Source organism: Nerophis lumbriciformis, linkage group LG21 (genome assembly GCF_033978685.3).
Source record: "Nerophis lumbriciformis linkage group LG21, RoL_Nlum_v2.1, whole genome shotgun sequence".
NCBI classification, from domain to species: Eukaryota; Metazoa; Chordata; class Actinopteri; order Syngnathiformes; family Syngnathidae; genus Nerophis; species Nerophis lumbriciformis.
In genome coordinates this window covers 41,079,247-41,097,814 of record NC_084568.2, presented here as the reverse complement: position 1 = coordinate 41,097,814, position 18,568 = coordinate 41,079,247, and the positions used below count along the sequence as shown (strand labels likewise).

At 37.4% G+C, this 18,568-nt stretch overlaps 1 protein-coding gene across 1 annotated transcript in view; it reads left to right on the top strand.

Moving 5' to 3' along the window:
• tac1 (tachykinin precursor 1) overlaps positions 1 to 18,568 on the top strand; it is a 58,075-nt gene that overhangs the window by 25,981 nt on the left and 13,526 nt on the right. The window contains exon 2 of the mRNA XM_072915654.1: positions 10,254 to 10,356. Coding sequence (XP_072771755.1) covers positions 10,254 to 10,356 — 103 coding nt within the window. The remainder of the gene's footprint in view (positions 1 to 10,253; positions 10,357 to 18,568) is intronic.

Sequence of the window (18,568 nt, the reverse complement as noted above, 5' to 3'; positions counted from 1 at the left end):
AAAATGTGCTCAATTACATGCAATATTACACCAAATCTGTTCATATATTACATGTACAATAATATTTACGAGAAATAAAACGTGCTCAATTACATGCAATATTATACCAACTCTGTTCATATATTACATGAACAATAATATTTACGAGAAGTAAAATGTGCTCAATTACATGCAATATTACACCAACTCTGTTCATATATTACATGTACAATAATATTTACGAGAAGTAAAATGTGCTCAATTACATGCAATATTATACCAACTCTGTTCATATATTACATGTACAATATTTACGAGAAGTAAAGTGTGTTTTTTAAATTACATGCAATATTACACCAACTCTGTTCATATATTACATGTACAATAAAATTTACGAGAAGTAAAATGTGCTTAATTACATGCAATATTATACCAACTCTGTTCATATATTACATGTACAATAATATTTACGAGAAGTAAAATGTGCTCAATTACATTCAATATTATACCAACTCTGTTCATATATTACATGTACAATATTTACGAGAAGTAAAGTGTGTTTTTTAAATTACATGCAATATTACACCAACTCTGTTCATATATTACATGTACAATAAAATTTACGAGAAGTAAAATGTGCTCAATTACATGCAATATTACACCAACTCTGTTCATATATTACATGTACAATAATATTTACGAGAAGTAAAATGTGCTCAATTACATGCAATATTATACTAACTCTGTTCATATATTACATGTACAATAATATTTACGAGAAGTATAATGTGCTCAATTACATGCAATATTATACCAACTCTGTTCATATATTACATGTACAATATTTACGAGAAGTAAAGTGTGTTTTTTAAATTACATGCAATATTACACCAACTCTGTTCATATATTACATGTACAATAAAATTTACGAGAAGTAAAATGTGCTCAATTACATGCAATATTATACCAACTCTGTTCATATATTACATGTACAATAATATTTACGAGAAGTAAAATGTGCTCAATTACATGCAATATTATACCAACTCTGTTCATATATTACATGTACAATATTTACGAGAAGTAAAGTGTGTTTTTTAAATTACATGCAATAATACATGTACAATAAAATTTACGAGAAGTAAAATGTGCTCAATTACATGCAATATTACACCAACTCTGTTCATATATTACATGTACAATAAAATTTACGAGAAGTAAAATGTGCTCAATTACATGCAATATTATACTAACTCTGTTCATATATTACATGTACAATAATATTTACGAGAAGTAAAATGTGCTCAATTACATGCAATATTATACTAACTCTGTTCATATATTACATGTACAATAATATTTACGAGAAGTATAATGTGCTCAATTACATGCAATATTATACCAACTCTGTTCATATATTACATGTACAATATTTACAAGAAGTAAAGTGTGTTTTTTAAATTACATGCAATATTACACCAACTCTGTTCATATATTACATGTACAATAAAATTTACGAGAAGTAAAATGTGCTCAATTACATGCAATATTACACCAACTCTGTTCATATATTACATGTACAATAATATTTACGAGAAGTAAAACGTGCTCATTTACATGCAATATTATACCAACTCTGTTCATATATTACATGAACAATAATATCTACGAGAAGTAAAATGTGCTCAATTACATGCAATATTATACCAACTCTGTTTATATATTACATGTACAATAATATTTACGAGAAGTAAAATGTGCTCAATTACATGCAATATTATACCAACTCTGTTCATATATTACATGTACAATATTTACGAGAAGTAAAGTGTGTTTTTTAAATTACATGCAATATTACACCAACTCTGTTCATATATTACATGAACAATAAAATTTACGAGAAGTAAAATGTGCTCAATTACATGCAATATTATACCAACTCTGTTCATATATTACATGTACAATAATATTTACGAATGGTGAAATGTGGTTGTTGTCTTCATCCAACAATGTTGTCTTCATCCAACAATGTTGTCTTCATCCAACAATGTTGTCTTCATCCAACAATGTTGTCTTCATCCAACAATGTTGTCTTCATCCAACAATGTGGTCTTCATCCAACAATGTGGTCTTCATCCAACAATGTGGTCTTCATCCAACAATGTTGTCTTCATCCAACAATGTTGTCTTCATCCAACAATGTGGTCTTCATCCAACAATGTGGTCTTCATCCAACAATGTTGTCTTCATCCAACAATGTGGTCTTCATCCAACAATGTTGTCTTCATCCAACAATGTGGTCTTCATCCAACAATGTGTTCTTCATCCAACAATGTTGTCTTCATCCAACAATGTGGTCTTCATCCAACAATGTTGTCTTCATCCAACAATGTGGTCTTCATCCAACAATGTGGTCTTCATCCAACAATGTTGTCTTCATCCAACAATGTTGTCTTTATCCAACAATGTGGTCTTCATCCAACAATGTTGTCTTCATCCAACAATGTGGTCTTCATCCAACAATGTTGTCTTCATCCAACAATGTTGTCTTCATCCAACAATGTGGTCTTCATCCAACAATGTTGTCTTCATCCAACAATGTTGTCTTCATCCAACAATGTGGTCTTCATCCAACAATGTGGTCTTCATCCAACAATGTTGTCTTCATCCAACAATGTGGTCTTCATCCAACAATGTTGTCTTCATCCGACAATGTGGTCTTCATCCAACAATGTGGTCTTCATCCAACAATGTGGTCTTCATCCAACAATGTGGTCTTCATCCAACAATGTTGTCTTCATCCAACAATGTGGTCTTCATCCAACAATGTTGTCTTCATCCAACAATGTGGTCTTCATCCAACAATGTGGTCTTCATCCAACAATGTGCTCTTCATCCAACAATGTGGTCTTCATCCAACAATGTGGTCTTCATCCAACAATGTTGTCTTCATCCAACAATGTGGTCTTCATCCAACAATGTGGTCTTCATCCAACAATGTTGTCTTCATCCAACAATGTGGTCTTCATCCAACAATGTTGTCTTCATCCAACAATGTTGTCTTCATCCAACAATGTGGTCTTCATCCAACAATGTTGTCTTCATCCAACAATGTTGTCTTCATCCAACAATGTGGTCTTCATCCAACAATGTGGTCTTCATCCAACAATGTTGTCTTCATCCAACAATGTTGTCTTCATCCAACAATGTTGTCTTCATCCAACAATGTGGTCTTCATCCAACAATGTTGTCTTCATCCAACAATGTGGTCTTCATCCAACAATGTGGTCTTCATCCAACAATGTTGTCTTCATCCAACAATGTGCTCTTCATCCAACAATGTGGTCTTCATCCAACAATGTGGTCTTCATCCAACAATGTTGTCTTCATCCAACAATGTGGTCTTCATCCAACAATGTGGTCTTCATCCAACAATGTTGTCTTCATCCAACAATGTTGTCTTCATCCAACAATGTTGTCTTCATCCAACAATGTGGTCTTCATCCAACAATGTGGTCTTCATCCAACAATGTTGTCTTCATCCAACAATGTTGTCTTCATCCAACAATGTGGTCTTCATCCAACAATGTGGTCTTCATCCAACAATGTTGTCTTCATCCAACAATGTTGTCTTCATCCAACAATGTTGTCTTCATCCAACAATGTTGTCTTCATCCAACAATGTGGTCTTCATCCAACAATGTGGTCTTCATCCAACAATGTTGTCTTCATCCAACAATGTGGTCTTCATCCAACAATGTTGTCTTCATCCAACAATGTGGTCTTCATCCAACAATGTGGTCTTCATCCAACAATGTTGTCTTCATCCAACAATGTTGTCTTCATCCAACAATGTTGTCTTCATCCAACAATGTGGTCTTCATCCAACAATGTTGTCTTCATCCAACAATGTGGTCTTCATCCAACAATGTTGTCTTCATCCAACAATGTGGTCTTCATCCAACAATGTTGTCTTCATCCAACAATGTTGTCTTCATCCAACAATGTGGTCTTCATCCAACAATGTTGTCTTCATCCAACAATGTTGTCTTCATCCAACAATGTGGTCTTCATCCAACAATGTTGTCTTCATCCAACAATGTGGTCTTCATCCAACAATGTGGTCTTCATCCAACAATGTTGTCTTCATCCAACAATGTTGTCTTCATCCAACAATGTTGTCTTCATCCAACAATATGGTCTTCATCCAACAATGTGGTCTTCATCCAACAATGTTGTCTTCATCCAACAATGTTGTCTTCATCCAACAATGTTGTCTTCATCCAACAATGTGGTCTTCATCCAACAATGTGGTCTTCATCCAACAATGTTGTCTTCATCCAACAATGTTGTCTTCATCCAACAATGTTGTCTTCATCCAACAATGTTGTCTTCATCCAACAATGTTGTCTTCATCCAACAATGTTGTCTTCATCCAACAATGTTGTCTTCATCCAACAATGTTGTCTTCATCCAACAATGTTGTCTTCATCCAACAATGTGGTCTTCATCCAACAATGTGGTCTTCATCCAACAATGTTGTCTTCATCCAACAATGTGCTCTTCATCCAACAATGTGGTCTTCATCCAACAATGTGGTCTTCATCCAACAATGTTGTCTTCATCCAACAATGTGGTCTTCATCCAACAATGTGGTCTTCATCCAACAATGTTGTCTTCATCCAACAATGTTGTCTTCATCCAACAATGTTGTCTTCATCCAACAATGTGGTCTTCATCCAACAATGTGGTCTTCATCCAACAATGTTGTCTTCATCCAACAATGTTGTCTTCATCCAACAATGTGGTCTTCATCCAACAATGTGGTCTTCATCCAACAATGTTGTCTTCATCCAACAATGTTGTCTTCATCCAACAATGTTGTCTTCATCCAACAATGTGGTCTTCATCCAACAATGTGGTCTTCATCCAACAATGTTGTCTTCATCCAACAATGTGGTCTTCATCCAACAATGTTGTCTTCATCCAACAATGTGGTCTTCATCCAACAATGTGGTCTTCATCCAACAATGTTGTCTTCATCCAACAATGTTGTCTTCATCCAACAATGTTGTCTTCATCCAACAATGTGGTCTTCATCCAACAATGTTGTCTTCATCCAACAATGTGGTCTTCATCCAACAATGTTGTCTTCATCCAACAATGTGGTCTTCATCCAACAATGTTGTCTTCATCCAACAATGTTGTCTTCATCCAACAATGTGGTCTTCATCCAACAATGTTGTCTTCATCCAACAATGTTGTCTTCATCCAACAATGTGGTCTTCATCCAACAATGTTGTCTTCATCCAACAATGTGGTCTTCATCCAACAATGTGGTCTTCATCCAACAATGTTGTCTTCATCCAACAATGTTGTCTTCATCCAACAATGTTGTCTTCATCCAACAATATGGTCTTCATCCAACAATGTGGTCTTCATCCAACAATGTTGTCTTCATCCAACAATGTTGTCTTCATCCAACAATGTTGTCTTCATCCAACAATGTGGTCTTCATCCAACAATGTGGTCTTCATCCAACAATGTTGTCTTCATCCAACAATGTTGTCTTCATCCAACAATGTGGTCTTCATCCAACAATGTGGTCTTCATCCAACAATGTTGTCTTCATCCAACAATGTGGTCTTCATCCAACAATGTGGTCTTCATCCAACAATGTGGTCTTCATCCAACAATGTTGTCTTCATCCAACAATGTTGTCTTCATCCAACAATGTTGTCTTCATCCAACAATATGGTCTTCATCCAACAATGTGGTCTTCATCCAACAATGTTGTCTTCATCCAACAATGTTGTCTTCATCCAACAATGTTGTCTTCATCCAACAATGTGGTCTTCATCCAACAATGTGGTCTTCATCCAACAATGTTGTCTTCATCCAACAATGTTGTCTTCATCCAACAATGTTGTCTTCATCCAACAATGTTGTCTTCATCCAACAATGTTGTCTTCATCCAACAATGTTGTCTTCATCCAACAATGTTGTCTTCATCCAACAATGTGGTCTTCATCCAACAATGTGGTCTTCATCCAACAATGTTGTCTTCATCCAACAATGTGGTCTTCATCCAACAATGTTGTCTTCATCCGACAATGTGGTCTTCATCCAACAATGTGGTCTTCATCCAACAATGTGGTCTTCATCCAACAATGTGGTCTTCATCCAACAATGTTGTCTTCATCCAACAATGTGGTCTTCATCCAACAATGTTGTCTTCATCCAACAATGTGGTCTTCATCCAACAATGTGGTCTTCATCCAACAATGTGCTCTTCATCCAACAATGTGGTCTTCATCCAACAATGTGGTCTTCATCCAACAATGTTGTCTTCATCCAACAATGTGGTCTTCATCCAACAATGTGGTCTTCATCCAACAATGTTGTCTTCATCCAACAATGTGGTCTTCATCCAACAATGTTGTCTTCATCCAACAATGTTGTCTTCATCCAACAATGTTGTCTTCATCCAACAATGTTGTCTTCATCCAACAATGTGGTCTTCATCCAACAATGTGGTCTTCATCCAACAATGTTGTCTTCATCCAACAATGTTGTCTTCATCCAACAATGTTGTCTTCATCCAACAATGTGGTCTTCATCCAACAATGTTGTCTTCATCCAACAATGTGGTCTTCATCCAACAATGTGGTCTTCATCCAACAATGTTGTCTTCATCCAACAATGTGCTCTTCATCCAACAATGTGGTCTTCATCCAACAATGTGGTCTTCATCCAACAATGTTGTCTTCATCCAACAATGTGGTCTTCATCCAACAATGTGGTCTTCATCCAACAATGTTGTCTTCATCCAACAATGTTGTCTTCATCCAACAATGTTGTCTTCATCCAACAATGTGGTCTTCATCCAACAATGTGGTCTTCATCCAACAATGTTGTCTTCATCCAACAATGTTGTCTTCATCCAACAATGTGGTCTTCATCCAACAATGTGGTCTTCATCCAACAATGTTGTCTTCATCCAACAATGTTGTCTTCATCCAACAATGTTGTCTTCATCCAACAATGTGGTCTTCATCCAACAATGTGGTCTTCATCCAACAATGTTGTCTTCATCCAACAATGTGGTCTTCATCCAACAATGTTGTCTTCATCCAACAATGTGGTCTTCATCCAACAATGTGGTCTTCATCCAACAATGTTGTCTTCATCCAACAATGTTGTCTTCATCCAACAATGTTGTCTTCATCCAACAATGTGGTCTTCATCCAACAATGTTGTCTTCATCCAACAATGTGGTCTTCATCCAACAATGTTGTCTTCATCCAACAATGTGGTCTTCATCCAACAATGTTGTCTTCATCCAACAATGTTGTCTTCATCCAACAATGTGGTCTTCATCCAACAATGTTGTCTTCATCCAACAATGTTGTCTTCATCCAACAATGTGGTCTTCATCCAACAATGTTGTCTTCATCCAACAATGTGGTCTTCATCCAACAATGTGGTCTTCATCCAACAATGTTGTCTTCATCCAACAATGTTGTCTTCATCCAACAATGTTGTCTTCATCCAACAATATGGTCTTCATCCAACAATGTGGTCTTCATCCAACAATGTTGTCTTCATCCAACAATGTTGTCTTCATCCAACAATGTTGTCTTCATCCAACAATGTGGTCTTCATCCAACAATGTGGTCTTCATCCAACAATGTTGTCTTCATCCAACAATGTTGTCTTCATCCAACAATGTTGTCTTCATCCAACAATGTTGTCTTCATCCAACAATGTTGTCTTCATCCAACAATGTTGTCTTCATCCAACAATGTTGTCTTCATCCAACAATGTGGTCTTCATCCAACAATGTGGTCTTCATCCAACAATGTGGTCTTCATCCAACAATGTTGTCTTCATCCAACAATGTTGTCTTCATCCAACAATGTGGTCTTCATCCAACAATGTGGTCTTCATCCAACAATGTGGTCTTCATCCAACAATGTGGTCTTCATCCAACAATGTTGTCTTCATCCAACAATGTGGTCTTCATCCAACAATGTGGTCTTCATCCAACAATGTGGTCTTCATCCAACAATGTGGTCTTCATCCAACAATGTTGTCTTCATCCAACAATGTTGTCTTCATCCAACAATGTTGTCTTCATCCAACAATGTTGTCTTCATCCAACAATGTTGTCTTCATCCAACAATGTGGTCTTCATCCAACAATGTGGTCTTCATCCAACAATGTGGTCTTCATCCAACAATGTTGTCTTCATCCAACAATGTTGTCTTCATCCAACAATGTGGTCTTCATCCAACAATGTTGTCTTCATCCAACAATGTTGTCTTCATCCAACAATGTTGTCTTCATCCAACAATGTGGTCTTCATCCAACAATGTGGTCTTCATCCAACAATGTTGTCTTCATCCAACAATGTTGTCTTCATCCAACAATGTGGTCTTCATCCAACAATGTGGTCTTCATCCAACAATGTGGTCTTCATCCAACAATGTTGTCTTCATCCAACAATGTGGTCTTCATCCAACAATGTTGTCTTCATCCAACAATGTTGTCTTCATCCAACAATGTTGTCTTCATCCAACAATGTGGTCTTCATCCAACAATGTTGTCTTCATCCAACAATGTGGTCTTCATCCAACAATGTTGTCTTCATCCAACAATGTTGTCTTCATCCAACAATGTGGTCTTCATCCAACAATGTTGTCTTCATCCAACAATGTGGTCTTCATCCAACAATGTGGTCTTCATCCAACAATGTGGTCTTCATCCAACAATGTGGTCTTCATCCAACAATGTGGTCTTCATCCAACAATGTTGTCTTCATCCAACAATGTTGTCTTCATGCAACAATGTTGTCTTCATCCAACAATGTGGTCTTCATCCAACAATGTGGTCTTCATCCAACAATGTTGTCTTCATCCAACAATGTTGTCTTCATCCAACAATGTGGTCTTCATCCAACAATGTTGTCTTCATCCAACAATGTGGTCTTCATCCAACAATGTTGTCTTCATCCAACAATGTTGTCTTCATCCAACAATGTGGTCTTCATCCAACAATGTTGTCTTCATCCAACAATGTTGTCTTCATCCAACAATGTGGTCTTCATCCAACAATGTGGTCTTCATCCAACAATGTTGTCTTCATCCAACAATGTTGTCTTCATCCAACAATGTTGTCTTCATCCAACAATGTGGTCTTCATCCAACAATGTGGTCTTCATCCAACAATGTTGTCTTCATCCAACAATGTGGTCTTCATCCAACAATGTGGTCTTCATCCAACAATGTTGTCTTCATCCAACAATGTGGTCTTCATCCAACAATGTGGTCTTCATCCAACAATGTGGTCTTCATCCAACAATGTTGTCTTCATCCAACAATGTTGTCTTCATCCAACAATGTGGTCTTCATCCAACAATGTTGTCTTCATCCAACAATGTTGTCTTCATCCAACAATGTGGTCTTCATCCAACAATGTTGTCTTCATCCAACAATGTGGTCTTCATCCAACAATGTGGTCTTCATCCAACAATGTTGTCTTCATCCAACAATGTGGTCTTCATCCAACAATGTGGTCTTCATCCAACAATGTGGTCTTCATCCAACAATGTGGTCTTCATCCAACAATGTTGTCTTCATCCAACAATGTTGTCTTCATCCAACAATGTTGTCTTCATCCAACAATGTGGTCTTCATCCAACAATGTTGTCTTCATCCAACAATGTTGTCTTCATCCAACAATGTGGTCTTCATCCAACAATGTTGTCTTCATCCAACAATGTTGTCTTCATCCAACAATGTTGTCTTCATCCAACAATGTGGTCTTCATCCAACAATGTGGTCTTCATCCAACAATGTTGTCTTCATCCAACAATGTTGTCTTCATCCAACAATGTGGTCTTCATCCAACAATGTTGTCTTCATCCAACAATGTGGTCTTCATCCAACAATGTTGTCTTCATCCAACAATGTGGTCTTCATCCAACAATGTGGTCTTCATCCAACAATGTGGTCTTCATCCAACAATGTTGTCTTCATCCAACAATGTGGTCTTCATCCAACAATGTGGTCTTCATCCAACAATGTTGTCTTCATCCAACAATGTGGTCTTCATCCAACAATGTGGTCTTCATCCAACAATGTTGTCTTCATCCAACAATGTGGTCTTCATCCAACAATGTGGTCTTCATCCAACAATGTGGTCTTCATCCAACAATGTTGTCTTCATCCAACAATGTGGTCTTCATCCAACAATGTGGTCTTCATCCACAGCATGGCTGGTCCTCCAGAGACCCCTTCAGGGAGATCCTTCTGAGGATGACAAGAAAGCCGCGACCGCATCAGTTTGTTGGCCTGATGGGCAAACGCTCCATGGGTAACACACTTTATAACTCTCATCATTTCAACAACAATAACACAACTATTACTCTCCTCCCAAACGCTCCATGGGTAACACACTTTATAACTCGCAACATTTCAACAATAACACAACTATTACTCTCCTCCCAAACGCTCCATGGGTAACACACTTTATAACTCATCATTTCAACAACAATAACACAACTATTACTCTCCTCCCAAACGCTCCATGGGTAACACACTTTATAACTCATCATTTCAACAAGAATAACACAACTATTACTCTCCTCCCAAACGCTCCATGGGTAACACACTTTATAACTCGCAACATTTCAACAATAACACAACTATTACTCTCCTCCCAAACACTCCATGGGTAACACACTTTATAACTCATCATTTCAACAATAACACAACTATTACTCTCCTCCCAAACGCTCCATGGGTAACACACTTCATAACTCATCATTTCAACAACAATAACACAACTATTACTCTCCTCCCAAACGCTCCATGGGTAACACACTTCATAACTCATCATTTCAACAACAATAACACAACTATTACTCTCCTCCCAAACGCTCCATGGGTAACACACTTTATAACTCTCAACATTTCAACAATAACACAACTATTACTCTCCTCCCAAACACTCCATGGGTAACACACTTTATAACTCATCATTTCAACAATAACACAACTATTACTCTCCTCCCAAACGCTCCATGGGTAACACACTTCATAACTCATCATTTCAACAACAATAACACAACTATTACTCTCCTCCCAAACGCTCCATGGGTAACACACTTCATAACTCATCATTTCAACAACAATAACACAACTATTACTCTCCTCCCAAACGCTCCATGGGTAACACACTTTATAACTCGCAACATTTCAACAATAACACAACTATTACTCTCCTCCCAAACGCTCCATGGGTAACACACTTTATAACTCTCAACATTTCAACAATAACACAACTATTACTCTCCTCCCAAACACTCCATGGGTAACACACTTTATAACTCATCATTTCAACAATAACACAACTATTACTCTCCTCCCAAACGCTCCATGGGTAACACACTTCATAACTCATCATTTCAACAACAATAACACAACTATTACTCTCCTCCCAAACGCTCCATGGGTAACACACTTTATAACTCATCATTTCAACAACAATAACACAACTATTACTCTCCTCCCAAACGCTCCATGGGTAACACACTTTATAACTCATCATTTCAACAACAATAACACAACTATTACTCTCCTCCCAAACGCTCCATGGGTAACACACTTCATAACTCATCATTTCAACAACAATAACACAACTATTACTCTCCTCCCAAACGCTTCATGGGTAACACACTTCATAACTCATCCTTTCAACAACAATAACACAACTATTACTCTCCTCCCAAACGCTCCATGGGTAACACACTTTATAACTCATCATTTCAACAACAATAACACAACTATTACTCTCCTCCCAAACGCTCCATGGGTAACACACTTTATAACTCATCATTTCAACAACAATAACACAACTATTACTCTCCTCCCAAACGCTCCATGGGTAACAGACTTTATAACTCATCATTTCAACAACAATAACACAACTATTACTCTCCTCCCAAACGCTCCATGGGTAACACACTTTATAACTCATCATTTCAACAACAATAACACAACTATTACTCTCCTTCCAAACGCTCCATGGGTTACACACTTTATAACTCTCATCATTTTAACAACAATAACACAACTATTACTCTCCTCCCAACGCTCCATGGGTAACACACTTCATAACTCATCATTTCAACAACAATAACACAACTATTACTCTCCTTCCAAACGCTCCATGGGTAACACACTTTATAACTCATCATTTCAACAACAATAACACAACTATTACTCTCCTTCCAAACGCCCCATGGGTAACACACTTTATAACTCTCATCATTTTAACAACAATAACACAACTATTACTCTCCTCCCAAACGCTCCATGGGTAACACACTTCATAACTCATCATTTCAACAACAATAACACAACTATTACTCTCCTCCCAAACGCTCCATGGGTAACACACTTCATAACTCATCATTTCAACAACAATAACACAACTATTACTCTCCTCCCAAACGCTTCATGGGTAACACACTTCATAACTCATCCTTTCAACAACAATAACACAACTATTACTCTCCTCCCAAACGCTCCATGGGTAACACACTTTATAACTCATCATTTCAACAACAATAACACAACTATTACTCTCCTCCCAAACGCTCCATGGGTAACACACTTTATAACTCTCATCATTTCAACAATAACACAACTATTACTCTCCTCCCAAACGCTCCATGGGTAACACACTTTATAACTCATCATTTCAACAACAATAACACAACTATTACTCTCCTCCCAAACGCTCCATGGGTAACAGACTTTATAACTCATCATTTCAACAACAATAACACAACTATTACTCTCCTCCCAAACGCTCCATGGGTAACACACTTTATAACTCATCATTTCAACAACAATAACACAACTATTACTCTCCTTCCAAACGCTCCATGGGTAACACACTTCATAACTCATCATTTCAACAACAATAACACAACTATTACTCTCCTTCCAAACGCTCCATGGGTAACACACTTTATAACTCATCATTTCAACAACAATAACACAACTATTACTCTCCTTCCAAACGCTCCATGGGTAACACACTTTATAACTCTCATCTTTTTAACAACAATAACACAACTATTACTCTCCTCCCAAACGCTCCATGGGTAACACACTTCATAACTCATCATTTCAACAACAATAACACAACTATTACTCTCCTCCCAAACGCTCCATGGGTAACACACTTCATAACTCATCATTTCAACAACAATAACACAACTATTACTCTCCTCCCAAACGCTTCATGGGTAACACACTTCATAACTCATCCTTTCAACAACAATAACACAACTATTACTCTCCTCCCAAACGCTCCATGGGTAACACACTTTATAACTCATCATTTCAACAACAATAACACAACTATTACTCTCCTCCCAAACGCTCCATGGGTAACACACTTTATAACTCATCATTTCAACAACAATAACACAACTATTACTCTCCTTCCAAACGCTCCACGGGTAACACACTTTATAACTCTCATCATTTTAACAACAATAACACAACTATTACTCTCCTCCCAACGCTCCATGGGTAACACACTTCATAACTCATCATTTCAACAACAATAACACAACTATTACTCTCCTTCCAAACGCTCCATGGGTAACACACTTTATAACTCATCATTTCAACAACAATAACACAACTATTACTCTCCTCCCAAACGCTCCATGGGTAACACACTTCATAACTCTCAACATTTCAACAACAATAACACAACTATTACTCTCCTCCCAAACGCTCCATGGGTAACACACTTCATAACTCTTCATTTCAACAACAATAACACAACTATTACTCTCCTCCCAAACGCTCCATGGGTAACACACTTTATAACTCATCATTTCAACAACAATAACACAACTATTACTCTCCTCCCAAACGCTCCATGGGTAACACACTTTATAACTCATCATTTCAACAAGAATAACACAACTATTACTCTCCTCCCAAACGCTCCATGGGTAACACACTTTATAACTCGCAACATTTCAACAATAACACAACTATTACTCTCCTCCCAAACACTCCATGGGTAACACACTTTATAACTCATCATTTCAACAATAACACAACTATTACTCTCCTCCCAAACGCTCCATGGGTAACACACTTCATAACTCATCATTTCAACAACAATAACACAACTATTACTCTCCTCCCAAACGCTCCATGGGTAACACACTTCATAACTCATCATTTCAACAACAATAACACAACTATTACTCTCCTCCCAAACGCTCCATGGGTAACACACTTTATAACTCGCAACATTTCAACAATAACACAACTATTACTCTCCTCCCAAACGCTCCATGGGTAACACACTTTATAACTCTCAACATTTCAACAATAACACAACTATTACTCTCCTCCCAAACACTCCATGGGTAACACACTTTATAACTCATCATTTCAACAATAACACAACTATTACTCTCCTCCCAAACGCTCCATGGGTAACACACTTCATAACTCATCATTTCAACAACAATAACACAACTATTACTCTCCTCCCAAACGCTCCATGGGTAACACACTTCATAACTCATCATTTCAACAACAATAACACAACTATTACTCTCCTCCCAAACGCTCCATGGGTAACACACTTTATAACTCGCAACATTTCAACAATAACACAACTATTACTCTCCTCCCAAACGCTCCATGGGTAACACACTTTATAACTCTCAACATTTCAACAATAACACAACTATTACTCTCCTCCCAAACACTCCATGGGTAACACACTTTATAACTCATCATTTCAACAATAACACAACTATTACTCTCCTCCCAAACGCTCCATGGGTAACACACTTCATAACTCATCATTTCAACAACAATAACACAACTATTACTCTCCTCCCAAACGCTCCATGGGTAACACACTTTATAACTCATCATTTCAACAACAATAACACAACTATTACTCTCCTCCCAAACGCTCCATGGGTAACACACTTTATAACTCATCATTTCAACAACAATAACACAACTATTACTCTCCTCCCAAACGCTCCATGGGTAACACACTTCATAACTCATCATTTCAACAACAATAACACAACTATTACTCTCCTCCCAAACGCTTCATGGGTAACACACTTCATAACTCATCCTTTCAACAACAATAACACAACTATTACTCTCCTCCCAAACGCTCCATGGGTAACACACTTTATAACTCATCATTTCAACAACAATAACACAACTATTACTCTCCTCCCAAACGCTCCATGGGTAACACACTTTATAACTCATCATTTCAACAACAATAACACAACTATTACTCTCCTCCCAAACGCTCCATGGGTAACAGACTTTATAACTCATCATTTCAACAACAATAACACAACTATTACTCTCCTCCCAAACGCTCCATGGGTAACACACTTTATAACTCATCATTTCAACAACAATAACACAACTATTACTCTCCTTCCAAACGCTCCATGGGTTACACACTTTATAACTCTCATCATTTTAACAACAATAACACAACTATTACTCTCCTCCCAACGCTCCATGGGTAACACACTTCATAACTCATCATTTCAACAACAATAACACAACTATTACTCTCCTTCCAAACGCTCCATGGGTAACACACTTTATAACTCATCATTTCAACAACAATAACACAACTATTACTCTCCTTCCAAACGCCCCATGGGTAACACACTTTATAACTCTCATCATTTTAACAACAATAACACAACTATTACTCTCCTCCCAAACGCTCCATGGGTAACACACTTCATAACTCATCATTTCAACAACAATAACACAACTATTACTCTCCTCCCAAACGCTCCATGGGTAACACACTTCATAACTCATCATTTCAACAACAATAACACAACTATTACTCTCCTCCCAAACGCTTCATGGGTAACACACTTCATAACTCATCCTTTCAACAACAATAACACAACTATTACTCTCCTCCCAAACGCTCCATGGGTAACACACTTTATAACTCATCATTTCAACAACAATAACACAACTATTACTCTCCTCCCAAACGCTCCATGGGTAACACACTTTATAACTCTCATCATTTCAACAATAACACAACTATTACTCTCCTCCCAAACGCTCCATGGGTAACACACTTTATAACTCATCATTTCAACAACAATAACACAACTATTACTCTCCTCCCAAACGCTCCATGGGTAACAGACTTTATAACTCATCATTTCAACAACAATAACACAACTATTACTCTCCTCCCAAACGCTCCATGGGTAACACACTTTATAACTCATCATTTCAACAACAATAACACAACTATTACTCTCCTTCCAAACGCTCCATGGGTAACACACTTCATAACTCATCATTTCAACAACAATAACACAACTATTACTCTCCTTCCAAACGCTCCATGGGTAACACACTTTATAACTCATCATTTCAACAACAATAACACAACTATTACTCTCCTTCCAAACGCTCCATGGGTAACACACTTTATAACTCTCATCTTTTTAACAACAATAACACAACTATTACTCTCCTCCCAAACGCTCCATGGGTAACACACTTCATAACTCATCATTTCAACAACAATAACACAACTATTACTCTCCTCCCAAACGCTCCATGGGTAACACACTTCATAACTCATCATTTCAACAACAATAACACAACTATTACTCTCCTCCCAAACGCTTCATGGGTAACACACTTCATAACTCATCCTTTCAACAACAATAACACAACTATTACTCTCCTCCCAAACGCTCCATGGGTAACACACTTTATAACTCATCATTTCAACAACAATAACACAACTATTACTCTCCTCCCAAACGCTCCATGGGTAACACACTTTATAACTCATCATTTCAACAACAATAACACAACTATTACTCTCCTTCCAAACGCTCCACGGGTAACACACTTTATAACTCTCATCATTTTAACAACAATAACACAACTATTACTCTCCTCCCAACGCTCCATGGGTAACACACTTCATAACTCATCATTTCAACAACAATAACACAACTATTACTCTCCTTCCAAACGCTCCATGGGTAACACACTTTATAACTCATCATTTCAACAACAATAACACAACTATTACTCTCCTCCCAAACGCTCCATGGGTAACACACTTCATAACTCTCAACATTTCAACAACAATAACACAACTATTACTCTCCTCCCAAACGCTCCATGGGTAACACACTTCATAACTCTTCATTTCAACAACAATAACACAACTATTACTCTCCTCCCAAACGCTCCATGGGTAACACACTTTATAACTCATCATTTCAACAACAATAACACAACTATTACTCTCCTCCCAAACGCTCCATGGGTAACACACTTTATAACTCATCATTTCAACAAGAATAACACAACTATTACTCTCCTCCCAAACGCTCCATGGGTAACACACTTTATAACTCATCATTTCAACAAGAATAACACAACTATTACTCTCCTACCAAACGCTCCATGGGTAACACACTTTATAACTCATCATTTCAACAAGAATAACACAACTATTACTCTCCTCCCAAACGCTCCATGGGTAACACACTTTATAACTCATCATTTCAACAAGAATAACACAACTATTACTCTCCTACCAAACGCTCCATGGGTAACACACTTTATAACTCTTATCATTTCAACAATAACACAACTATTACTCTCCTCCCAAACGCTCCATGGGTAACACACTTCCTAACTCTCATCATTTCAACAACAATAACACAACTATTACTCTCCTCCCAAACGCTCCATGGGTAACACACTTCCTAACTCTCATCATTTCAACAACAATAACACAACTATTACTCTCCTCCCAAACGCTCCATGGGTAACACACTTTATATCTCATCATTTCAACAACAATAACACAACTATTACTCTCCTCCCAAACGCTCCATGGGTAACACACTTCCTAACTCTCATCATTTCAACAACAATAACACAACTATTACTCTCCTCCCAAACGCTCCATGGGTAACACACTTCCTAACTCTCATCATTTCAACAACAATAACACAACTATTACTCTCCTCCCAAACGCTCCATGGGTAACACACCTTATATCTCATAATTTCAACAACAATAACACAACTATTACTCTCCTCCCAAACGCTCCATGGGTAACACACTTTATATCTCATCATTTCAACAACAATAACACAACTATTACTCTCCTCCCAAACGCTCCATGGGTAACACACTTTATATCTCATCATTTCAACAACAATAACACAACTATTACTCTCCTCCCAAACGCTCCATGGGTAACACACTTCATAACTCATCATTTCAACAACAATAACACAACTATTACTCTCCTTCCAAACGCTCCATGGGTAACACACTTTATAACTCATCATTTCAACAAGAATAACACAACTATTACTCTCCTACCAAACGCTCCATGGGTAACACACTTTATAACTCTTATCATTTCAACAATAACACAACTATTACTCTCCTCCGAAACGCTCCATGGGTAACACACT